The following is a 13,122-nucleotide window of genomic DNA, read 5'->3' as shown; positions in this document are numbered from 1 at the left end:
TATAGACAAACATGGTAGTTCTTAATAGCACAATTCTAGTTTTTCTGCACTTGAAGTCAGATCAAGGTTGTTGGCTATCGCCTCAGACTCAATGACATGACTACACTTGTAGAATAAAATGCTCCGCTGGGCGCAGCTTGATACGACCGCAGAGGTCGAACCCTGAACAGTTGGAGCAAGAATGGACACAACATTCAAGCTTGATACAGCACTGAATTTGGATTGTGATTAAATATTTGACACAGCATAGGTTTCTGACACAGAATGATTGTGGTCTAATTAAGAACTTAAAATTTTTTAATTTACCTATTCAAAAAATATCATTATTATTTGATTTTATATATAAATGGAAAATTTTAAAGAATAAAAAAGGAAAAAAAGGGAAAAAAAAATCCCCCCCCTAATTTTTTGAATCCCCTTATGATTCATCACCTCCAAACTCAATCCCAGCCTTCCCTTTATGGTATGGTACCTTGCAGTACAATTTCAGAGAGATCCATACACTTGAACACAAGTTATTGTCCTGAAACTAGAAAAATGCTTGTTTTTTTGCCCCTTTTTGGCCCCTTATTCCTACAATTTTGAGGCAATTACCCCCAAAATTAATCCCAGCCTTCCCTTTGTGGTATGGTACCTTGTAGTACAATTTCAGAGAGATTCATACACTTGAACACAAGTTATTGTCTTGAAACTAGAAAAATGCTTATTTTTGGCCCCTTTTGGCCCCTTATTCCTAAACGTTTTGGGCAATTACCCCCAAACTCAATTCCAGCTTTCCCTTTGTGATATGGAACCTTGTAGTACAATTTCAGAAAGATCCATACACTTACACACAAGTTATTGTCATGAAACTAGAAAAATGCTTGTTTTTTCCCCCCTTTTTTGGCCCCTAATTCCTACAATTTTGAGGCAATTACCCCCAAAATCAATCCCAGCATTCCCTTTGTGATATGGAACCTTGTGGTACAATGTCAGAGAGATCCATACACTATAACACACAAGTTATGTCTGGAAGTTACAAAAATGCTTATTTTTGGCCCATTTGTGGCCCCTAATTCCTTAACTGTTAGTACCCTAACCCCCAAAATCAATCCCAACCTTTCTTCTGTGGTATTGAACCTTATGGTAAAATTTCATAGAGATCCATTCACTTAAACTAAAGTTAGAGTGCTAAAACCAATGTGTCTTAGGACGATGACGACGACAACAACAACAACAACGTCATACCAATATACGACCGCAAAATGTTTTTTGCGGTCGTATAAAAACTATACGGTAACGGTTGTTACCAGCCTGTTTTTTTGTTACCTTTGTTCTGTATCTACTACATGAAATTCACTATTTTGCTGATTTTACAATTTCTATCTAATATGGAAATTTACTTCAAGTTTTTAAATGATCATGTAGCAAAAACAGCTATTAAAAATATTTATTTTCACCTAAAGAATAAAAACACACCAAAAAATATAATGTAAAAAAACGATAAATATCTATCAAAAAAAATATACTACATAAATCTATTTATAATTCAAGTTGGTAAAGGGCAAAAAAGTGAATTTATTGCTAATAAATAAATGAAATTTGACTAACTCTCCTTTTGTTCAGCTCATACATTGAACAAACTACATAATATTAAACAGTTTTGTTGATTTTCAAAATAAAGTAATGATGATGGAATTCAAAATACGAATGCAATTTATAGCTTTTGCAAGTCAGAGTTCATTATCAAAGTTTTTTGAAATTAAGATGTATGTTATTCTACATTTAAATTCATAAGCAAGTTTAATTTAGCATTTTATATGCTCTTAAATCTTGCTACAAAATTGTAAACATCTGCTGTCAAGGATACAATAGGCTCCTCCTCCTTCAACTGCCCCATTGGTCGATATTGCACAGATTGACAGGACTGTCATCATAAGAATAAAGTAAGCCAATATAAGCTGTAGCATGATTTCAAGTATTCCTGCTTGCCCAACCACAAAACCTGAAAAAAATTTACAAAATGTGCACAGTAGGGGTTCAAAAGTGTTTCACAACTTGAAAATTCTGCTTTATATTTCATATAATAACACATTTTAAAAAAAATCTACATGAATATACTTAAGTAATTTCTTGCCCAATTTGAAAGAATTTTTAACCATTGAATACAGAAATGTTTGTAGCCTCTTGCATGAATTATGATATATTTGTATGATTTGTAAATCAAAAGAAATAACTGTTTTAAGACAAATATGAATTTTTGCATAAACAAATATATGGCTATATTGGCCAGGGAAAAAATGACACTTTACTTCAACATGTTCAATATTTGTATAACAATATTGAATAATGATTTCATGATAATCATAAAAAAATTTGTAAGGGGTTCCACGGAACCCTGTGTCTCGCCTACAATTATTGCTGTCAAGTGTAAAATTGTTATTTTGACTTAAAAAGTAAGACTATTTATCAGTAAAATACAGAATTCAAAAAAAATCAAGCTTTTACTTTGGATGCTATTTCATGGTCTTGAAGATTAGCATCTGTCCGATTTTTATAACAACCCATTAAAGGTTTACAAATTAATCATGTCAAAAAAATTTAATCCCTGCAGACTGTAAATGTTAACTGTAAAAAACTTAGTCCATCTATCAGAAGAATACTAAAATGAAAAAAAATATATTTTCAAAGGTTTGCTTCAGACATTATCTTTTAATCACTAAAATACTTCTGCCAAAGTTTCATAAAACTCCATGAAGGTTTGACAAAATAACTGATGTGTAATAAACTTTAACCCCAGACTGTATCTACTTGATAACTGTAAAAAAAAACTAAGTCCATTTGTCAGTAAATTACGGAAATATGAAAATAAATATTTTCAAAATTTTGCTCTGGATACTGTACAATTTGGTCATAAACAAGCTTCTGTTTAAATTTCATAAATTTCCATGAAGGTGTGACAAAGTAATTAATGACTGAAAAACTTTAAAACCTCAGATTAATCTGAATGTTAGCTGTAAAAAAAAAAAAAGTAAGTCAATTTATCAGTAAAATACGGAAAACAGAAAACAAATATTTTCAAAATTTCACTCCGGATACTTTCATAAACAATTAAGCTTCTGTCCAAATTTCATAAAATTCCATGAAGGTTTGACAAAGTTATTGATGACTGAAAAACTTTTAACCTCAGACTAAATCTGAATATCAACTGTAAATAAACAGCTGCGCCATGAGCGCATGATACGCCCGTCGTCTTGTGTCTGAATTTTTATGCAATATTCATAAATAGTTTCTGACATACGGCCTGACATGCGAAAACCAAAAAGTATACAGATCTTTAGATTAATATAACTAAGAAGTGTGTAAAATTTTAAGCAATAATCATAAATCGTTTTTGAGATACGGCGCGACATGTGAAAAACCCTCCCCCTTTTTTTACAAAATACTCAATAAAAAACTCAAAAATAAAATTTTGAATCATCACCAAAAAGTATACAGATCTTAAGATTAATATAACTAAGAAGTGTGTAAAGTTTTAAGCAATAATCATAAACTGTTTTTGAGATACAGCGCGACATGTGAAAAACCCCTCCCCCTTTTTTAACAAAATACTCAATATCTCTAAAATAAAATTTTGAATCATCACCAAAAAGTATACAGATCTTAAGATTAATATAACTAAAAAGTGTGTAAAGTTTTAAGCTATAATCATAAATTGTTTTTGAGATACAGCGCTACATGTGAAAATAAAATGCTCCGCAGGGCGCAGCTTGATACGACCGCAGAGGTCGAACCCTGAACAGTTGGGGCAAGTATGGACACAACATTCAAGCTTGATACAGCTCTGAATTTGGATTGTGATTAAATATTTGACACAGCATAGGTTTCTGACACAGAATGAATGTGGTCTTAGAACTTAAAAATTTTAAATTGGACATTCACCTATTATGGTCCAATATCCAAAATCTAAATACATGGTTAGATTCAGCATATCAAAGAACCCCAAGAATTCAATTTTTGATGAAATCAAACAAAGTTTAATTTTGGACCCTTTTGACCTCAATGTGGACAAAGTTGATAACGGGGCCCAAAAATCAAAAATCTAAATGCATGGTTAGATTCAGCATATCAAAGAACCCCATATATTCAATTTTTGTTGAAATCAAACAAAAAAAAGTTTAATTTTGGACCCCGATTTGGACCAACTTGAAAACTGGGCCCATAATTAAAAATCTAAATACATGTTTAGATTCAGCATATCAAAGAACCCTAAGAATTCAATTTTTGTTAAAATCAAACTTAGTTAAATTTTGGACCCTTTGGACCTTAATGTAGACCAATTTGAAAACGGAACCAAAAATTAAGAATCTAAATACACGGTTAGATTCGGCATATCAAAGAACCCCAATAATTCAATTTTTGATGAAATCAAACAAAGTTTAATTTTGGACCCTTTGGACCTCAATGTGGACCAATTTAAAAACGGGGCCCAAAATCCAAAAAATTAATACACGGTTAGATTCAGCATATTAAAGAACCCCAAGAATTCAAGAATAAAACCCCATTGAAATTGGTCAAGAAATAAGCAATTTATACGAAGTATCTTCTTTTGCACAATACTGTGCAATTGAATATTTCTTGCTATTGCGCAATACTGCACAATTGACAATTTCTTGCTATTGCGCAATTTGTGCTATTGGATATTTCTTGCTATTGCGCAATACTGTGCAATTGAAGATTTCTTGCTATTGCGCAATACTGTGCAATTGAAGATTTCTTGCTATTGTGCAATACTGTGCAATTGAAAATTTCTTGCTATTGCACAATACTTATTATATAATAATTTACACATCCTGTTTGGTGTGTATCTCCTACCATATCATTATTATTTGCTTTTAAATATAAATCAGAAATAACCAACTTAAAATGGAAAATTTTAAAAGAAAAAAAAAGGAAAAAAAGAAAAAAAAGGAAAAAAAAAATCCCCCCCCGAATTTTTTGAACCCCCTTATGATTCATCACCCCCAAACTCAATCCCAGCCTTCCCTTTGTGGTATGGTACCTTGCAGTACAATTTCAGAGAGATCCATACACTTGAACACAAGTTATTGTCTGGAAACTAGAAAAATGTGTTTTTTGGCCCCTTTTTGGCCCCCAATTCCTAAACGTTTCGGGCAATAACCCCAAACTCAATTCCAGCTTTCCCTTTGTGATATGGAACCTTGTAGTACAATTTCAGAAATATCCAAACACTTACACACAAGTTATTGTCATGAAACTAGAAAAATGCTTGTTTTTTGCCCCTTTTTTGGCCCCTAATTCCTAAAATTTTGAGGCAATTACCCCACAAAATCAATCCCAGCATTCCCTGTGTGATATGGAACCTTGTGGTACAATTTCAGAGAGATCCATACACTTGATCACAAGTTATTGTCTGGAAACTAGAAAAATGCTTATTTTTGGCCCCTTTTTGGCCCCTTCTTCCTAAACGTTTCGGGCAATTACCCCAAAACTCAATTCCAGCTTTCCCTTTGTGATATGGAACCTTGTAGTACAATTTCAGAAAGATTCATACACTTTCACACAAGTTATTGTCATGAAACTAGAAAAATGCTTGTTTTTTGCCCCTTTTTTGGCCCCTAATTCCTAATATTTTGAGGCAATTACCCCCAAAATCAATCCAAGCATTCCCTTTGTGATATGGAACCTTGTGGTACAATGTCAGAGAGATCCATACACTAACACACAAGTTAAGTCTGGAAGTTACAAAAATGCTTATTTTTGGCCCCTTTTTGGCCCCTAATTCCTTAACTGTTGGTACCATAACCCCCAAAATCAATCCCAACCTTCCTTTTGTGGTATTGAACCTTATGGTAAAATTTCATAGAGATCCATTTACTTAAACTAAAGTTAGAGTGCGAAAACCAATGTGTCTTCGGACGACGCCGACAACGACGACGCCAACGTCATACCAATATACGACCGCAAAAATTTTTGCGGTTGTATAAAAAAACCACACACCTGTTTTAGTTACTAAGTCCTGTAACTCAAAAAGTTTTTATCTTATTTTCACCAAAAAGTATACAGATCGTTTGACCATCATAAAAAACAACTAAGTTAAGTTTCATGAAATTTGGATAAGTCGTTCTCAAGTTACAGTGCGACATGTTTACGCCGGACAAACAGACGGAAAGACGACATTTGTATACCATAATACGTCCTGTCAAAATTTTGACGGGCGTATAAAAAAACCAAGTCAATTTATTAAAAAAGTACGGAAAAATGAAAATAAATATTTAAAAAATATTGCTATGGATACTATATTTTGGTCATAAACAGGTTTCTGTCCAAATTTCATAAAATTCCATGTAGGTTTGACAAAGTTATCAAAGTTTAAAAAAACTTTAACCACAGACTGAACCTAAATGTTGATGCCACCGCTAATGCCGAAAGAATCTAGGATCGCTATGTCTCGCTTTTGCAAAATAAATTTCGCAGGCTCGACAAAAACTGTATACATTAATCATGTTAATGAAATTAACAGTAAAGGTTGCATCAAAATCTGATCTGAAATAAGTTTTTGACATTTTTTTTAAATGTGCTTTTATAGGAAATATGTGGAGGAATTTTGAAATGGTGAATCACTTTTACCTCTGGTAATTGACAATGGTAATTTACAATAATGTTTTTTTTAATTGAAGTTCATTATATAAATTATAAAACCAATTGTGAGTGGAGATATAGTAATTAAACTGTTAACACAGAGATGTTATTTTGATAGTAAAATGCAAATGTTGAAAAAAATTAGTATTTCTTTAACATATAAGTTATGCAAAATATTCAAAGTCAATGAACCATGACTGAAGGTACAGGGTCAAATAATCTCCATGGAAATAAGATGTACCAATGCTAATTAATACAACTGCATACCAAATATCATTAACCTACCACTAGTGGTTCCCCATAAACTGACCTAATCACAAACTAATACATGTAAACTAAGCAAAAGTTTCAAAGTCAATAGAGTATGACTGAGGGGTGGAGCTAGATAAACTCCATGGAAATGAGATGTGCCAATGCTAATACAACTGCACACCAAATATCATTGACCTACAACTAGTGGTTCCCCATAAACTGACCTATTCACAAACTAATGCATTTTTGACGCCACCAAAGCTGCCGATGCCGGAAACAGCATACATTTTTGAACCTATATCTTGCTTTTTGACTCACTCAAGGCGACACAAAAATGGTAAAAATCTAACATGTTCTTTCATTCCTTCTTTCACTTATTTATATTTGTCTGAAAGCCGAATGATGTCATGCCCTCATATGTTTCCAATTCTAAATGAAAGCAACTAAAGAATTATATTATCTTCCCAACTAATTCAACAGCACCAATTTTAAACATTATTCAAGTTAAATTTGTGCAAACAATTATGTTTTAAAAAATTGCAAAAAATTGATAATTTGAAAAAAAGTTGACATTATATATTGTAAATACAATTAATTAAGAAAAATACGTAACAATAAATTATCAACCTATGATATACATGAATAATAATTATTGAAATTTGATAAAAAAATTTTACAAGCCATGAACTTTGAAATCGATGTCTTCATTATGCAAATTTCAGCTATATGACGTATAACTAATATCATATGTTGAATTACTCAGTAGACAATTTATGCAGAAACTTTGTGTTTAATTTTTTTACTTTCAGATTCATAATGTAAAGTCATATGAAATGAGTTTCTTATAATTATAATATTAAGGAAGTAATTGAACCAATGCATGCATATATACTTAACTAAGTCCTCTAATATTGCATGATTTTAAAATTCATTACGCATCAATAATGTAAAATGGACAAAAATCTTCCAATCGGTTGTTGATTGAAAATATCACTATCTGCAGTTTTGTTGCCGAAGTTTATCGATCGTGACTTGATAAAAAAAAAATTTGTAAGGGTTCTGCAGAACCCAGTCAGTGTCTCGTCTACTTTTGCTGTTAGTCGCAGGCTCAACAAAAATGGGGAAAAAAACATTAAAAATTTTCCTCTAGATACTATCTTTTGATTATCCAAGTTTGGTAAAAATCCAGGATGGTTTATGAATCTAATAATTGTTTTAAAAACTTTAACTGCAGACTGTATGTAACGTTAACTGGAAGAAAAACTAAGTCCATTTATAAGTAATACACGGAAAATCAGGAAATAAATTTTTACAAAAATTTTCCTTCTAGATACTAGCTTTTGATCATAAACAAGCTTCTGTTCAAGTTTGGTACAAATCCATGATAGTTTAAGAAAGTTATTAAAATTTTAAAAACTTTAACCACAGAGTGAATGTAATGTTAACTGGCAGAAAAACTAAGTCCATTTAAAAGTAAAATACGGATAAACAGGACTTTTTTTTTACAAAATTTACTTCTGGATACTATCATATGATCATAAACAAACTTTTGTCCAAGTTTGGTACAAATCCAGGATAGTTTAAGAAAGTTATTAAAATTTTAAAAACTTTAACCACAGAGTGAATGTAATGTTAAGTGGCAGAAAAACTAAGTCCATTTATAAGTAAAATACTGATAAACAGGATTTTTTTTTTACAAAATTTACTTCTGGATACCATCTTATGATCATAAATAAGCTTCTGTCCAAGTTTGGTACAAATCCAGGATAGTTTAAGAAAGTTATTAAAATTTCAAAAACTTTAACCACAGAGTGAATATTTGTGGACGCCGCCAACAACGGAATGTAGGATTGTTATGTCTCGCTTTTGCGACAAAAGTCGCAGGCTCGACAAAAGTTTTAAAAAAAATTAATAAAAATAAACTAGAGGCTCTCAAGAGCCTGTGTCGCTCACCTGTATTTACTGATGCTTTGGAAATCATGTAAAATAAGGTTAAAATCATAATTAATAGTATTAGATATTATAGATATTATAATGATATCTAAGATAATAACAAATAAAATGCTCCGCTGGGGCGCAGCTTGATACGACCGCAGAGGTCAAACCCTGAACAGTTGGGGCAAGTATGGACACAACATTCAAGCTTGATACAGCACTGAATTTGGATTGTAATTAAATATTTGACACAGCATAGGTTTCTGACACAGAATGAAAGTGGTCTAAGAACTTATGATTTTTTAATTTACCTATTCATACATGGTTCGAGTACACAGTTATCGTCCTTTGATTTTCGTTGTCCACGAATAAAGTCCCTAGTGTGGACAGTGTGTTGCTTGCCAATTTTTTTAGTACCCCTTCCAAATATATTTCTTCATGTTTTATGCCTCAAATAGCAAGTAGGGGGATGAAATTACACTGTAAAAAAATTTGGGTCATGAATTGTAAAGTAAAGTAGTGATTTGGTCCAGCTGAAAAAGGTTAAAAATTAGCACTTCGGAAGCTGTCAAAAGATTTCAAGACCCCCTTAACATAGAATTGTCCATATTTTGAGTTAGAGCCGATGAAGTTTTCTATAATTTTGATATAATTTGTCCCAAAAGTAGTACAACACACTGTAAAAATATTATTGAGAAAGCGCAGGTGGGATTTTTTTTATTTTCATTTATTGTCTAAAAGAAATGCACTACGAAATAACTGTGTACTCGGACCTAAGAGGCGAAATCAGTAAATATTGAATCTGTACTTTGGCAACTTCCCTGAATGATTTAATGGTGTCAATTTGTCAAATAGCATGAAATTAAAGGATTTAAACTTTTATTTGATAGAAATTCTGCAAAAATTACCCATTTTGGCATTATATGGTCAAAATAAGCATTTCAAAGCTTTTTCAATTTTGATGCATAAGTGGCATTCTGACTTTCTATGTGACAGGTTTTCCTGTGTCAATATTTGTGTTTCTATGCTTTAACCCAGTTGTATTACTCATTTGTGAACTCTGAATCTACAGAAAATAAGATTATCTCAGACAATATGTGCAAAATGTGTTGTATAAATGACCCTTGTCTAACGGCCTGTTTGGATCAAGTTAAATGTGAGGACCTTGGTACATAAAAGTTGAAGTCCATAATAAAGATTTCACTAAATTTGTATTAAAAGCACTTCACAATGTCTTTTGTACCTGTTTCATTTCACATAGTATCTTTCTTTTCTTATGTTAAATAGCAAGTGGTTCAAATATAAGCCTGTTGAGGCTAAAATTGCATGCAAATTTTTCACTAAAAAGTGAAAAATCTTTGTATCAGACCATACTGTCTGCAAAAAAAGTTGAATGCAGGAGTCCTTTTATGCTCAGATTTATTGTATCATGTAACCTGAGTATAGAAATTATAAAAAAGCCACAATTGTTTATTTCCTATAGCTTCAGTATGCATTTTTAAATGTAAATATGTGCTACGGCCTAAATTGACCCTAAATTATTTTCAGTCTTACTTAGCTTAAGACCCTTTTATACTAATATGGTATGCTATTTGTAATTTTTCTTTCCATTTAAAGTACATTTAATACATATTTAAGGATTATTTATAACCAAAAAACTCCACAAATTTAAAATTGCTGGAAAATATTACATCTTCATGTAAGGCCCCCCTTCATTGGAAAACCTCCATTTTTTGGCACAGGCTCATATAAATTTGACTTTTAAATAATTGTGATAAGTCTGATAAATCAAATGAGTACATATATTAAGGCATTTAAAATGTATTTTTTTGCAATATTTTAATTTTTAAAGCCCCAAATGTTGATAGTTGAAATTTTTCAATTTTAACGTCAAAATTTAACACGCGAAGTTGAATATAGAATTTATCATATTGTCTATAATATATATCCTTTTGCCATGAAACTTTGTCAGCAGTCTCATAATTTATTAAGCTTTGGTCATACTAAGTTTTATTAAGATTGGTCAAATTTTTCTATCCTATTAGGTCCGAGTACACAGTTATCGTCCTTTGATTTTCGTTGTCCACGAATAAAGTCCCTAGTGTGGACAGTGTGTTGCTTGCCAATTTTTTTAGTACCCCTTCCAAATATATTTCTTCATGTTTTATGCCTCAAATAGCAAGTAGGGGGATGAAATTACACTGTAAAAAAATTTGGGTCATGAATTGTAAAGTAAAGTAGTGATTTGGTCCAGCTGAAAAAGGTTAAAAATTAGCACTTCGGAAGCTGTCAAAAGATTTCAAGACCCCCTTAACATAGAATTGTCCATATTTTGAGTTAGAGCCGATGAAGTTTTCTATAATTTTGATATAATTTGTCCCAAAAGTAGTACAACACACTGTAAAAATATTTTTGAGAAAGCGCAGGTGGGATTTTTTTTATTTTCATTTATTGTCCAAAAGAAATGCACTACGAAATAACTGTGTACTCGGACCACATGTGATGGACTGTGAAACTCAGATCAGGAGATTAGGACTCAGATCAGGAGGTTTTTAATCGACATAAATTTTGTCGTAAATGTAACCGTGTGCTGTAAAAATGGTCTTTTAAAGTGTGTTTTCTTCAACTTTCCATCCAATTTATTATGTTTATAGTACCCTTGTACTTATAAAGTTTCTCCATCTTTATATTTTACATGTTCAATCTAACATTTTTTTTTTCAGTATGTTCTTTAAATTTTTTACTTCATATTCTATAAAACATTTATTGCAACCAGAACATTTGTTTAACTATCTGCAAATAGCTTTTGTTTGCATACTCAGAAAATCATTCTAACTGTAAAACAAGGGTCATAGTTATTATATAAATTTCAATTTAAGCCTTGAAAGGAAGTATAGAATCCTCAAATAATTTTCAAATTATTATTTTTTTATTTGTCCTAAGACATTTAAAATCATTTATTTACCATCCTTTTATGATTATTTGTTCAATTTATATTTTATTTATATTCTTTTAAAAATTTTCATTATTAAAAGGAAAGTAACTTAAAACAGGATAAATCAAGGGAAGTAACCCAATAAATACACAGTTTTTGTTACACAACGGCAGTTAGCCTGAGGTAAAAAAACATTGATTACCAGTATGTTTGACACCCAAGCTGACAAGTGAAGCCATATAATTATGCATGTTAATTGATTTACAGGTAAAATATAACTTCAGGTAAAGTGAGTTACACCAGATGCCTGAGATGATATGTTGGGCAGCAATTTTTCATTCATGAAAAATTTCATACACGGGATTATAATTTTCCTCTTCAACCGGAGGGAGGTCGGGAGGAGACTCCTGAAAACAGGATTATTGTACTCCTGTCGGGAGGTTCACATGTATGCTATTCAAACCATATCATTATTATTTGCTTTTATATATAAATCAGAAATAACCAATTTAAAATGGAAAATTTTAAAGAAAAAAAAGGAAAAAAAATCCCCCCCCCCAAATTTTTTAAACCCCCTTATGATTCATCGCCCCCACACTCAATCCCAGCTTTCCCTTTGTGGTATGGTACCTTGCAGTACAATTTTAGAGAGATCCATTCACTTGAACACAAGTTATTGTCTGGAAACTAGAAAAATGCTTGTTTTTTTTGTCCCTTTTTGGCCCCTAATTCCTAAACGTTTAGGGCAATTACCCCCAAACTCCAACCCAGCTTTCCCTTTGTGATATGGAACCTTGCAGTACAATTTCATAAAGATCCATACACTTACAAACAAGTTATTGTCCTGAAACTAGAAAAATGCTTGTTTTTTGCCCCTTTTTGGCCCCTAATTCCCAAAATTTGGAGGAAATTACCCCCAAAAATCAATCCCAGTATTCCCTTTGTGATATGGAACCTTATGATACAATGTCAGAGAGATCCATACACTAACACACAAGTTATTGTCATGAAACTAGAAAAATGCTTGTTTTTTGCCCCTTTTTGGCCCCTAATTCCTAAAATTTGGAGGCAATTACCCCCAAAATCAATCCCAGCATTCCCTTTGTGATATGGAACCTTATGGTACAATGTCAGAGAGATCCATATACTTACACACAAGTTATGTCTGGAAGTTACAAAAATGCTTATTTTTGGCCCCTTTTTGGCCCCTAATTCCTTAACTGTTAGTACCATAACCCCCAAAATCAATCCCCACCTTCCTTTTGTGGTATTGAACCTTATGGTAAAATTTCATTGAGATCCATTCACTTAAACTAAAGTTAGAGTGCGAAAACTAATGTGTATTCGGACGACGACGC

The 13,122-nt window shown here is 32.0% G+C and overlaps 1 protein-coding gene across 3 annotated transcripts in view; it reads right to left on the bottom strand.

Annotated features, from left to right (window-relative positions):
- Window positions 1-13,122, bottom strand: part of LOC127720235 (solute carrier family 12 member 9-like) — a 65,804-nt gene that overhangs the window by 24,626 nt on the left and 28,056 nt on the right. For all 3 annotated transcript variants that reach the window (XM_052226720.1, XM_052226722.1, XM_052226721.1), the window contains exon 3: window positions 1,850-1,984. In XM_052226720.1, the coding sequence (XP_052082680.1) occupies window positions 1,850-1,984 (135 nt within the window). The remainder of the gene's footprint in view (window positions 1-1,849; window positions 1,985-13,122) is intronic.

This window comes from Mytilus californianus, unplaced genomic scaffold (assembly GCF_021869535.1).
Source record: "Mytilus californianus isolate M0D057914Y unplaced genomic scaffold, xbMytCali1.0.p SCAF_11, whole genome shotgun sequence".
NCBI classification, from domain to species: domain Eukaryota; kingdom Metazoa; phylum Mollusca; class Bivalvia; order Mytilida; family Mytilidae; genus Mytilus; species Mytilus californianus.
The sequence above is the reverse complement of the archived record's forward strand: the minus strand, read 5'-3'. Positions and strand labels throughout refer to the sequence as shown.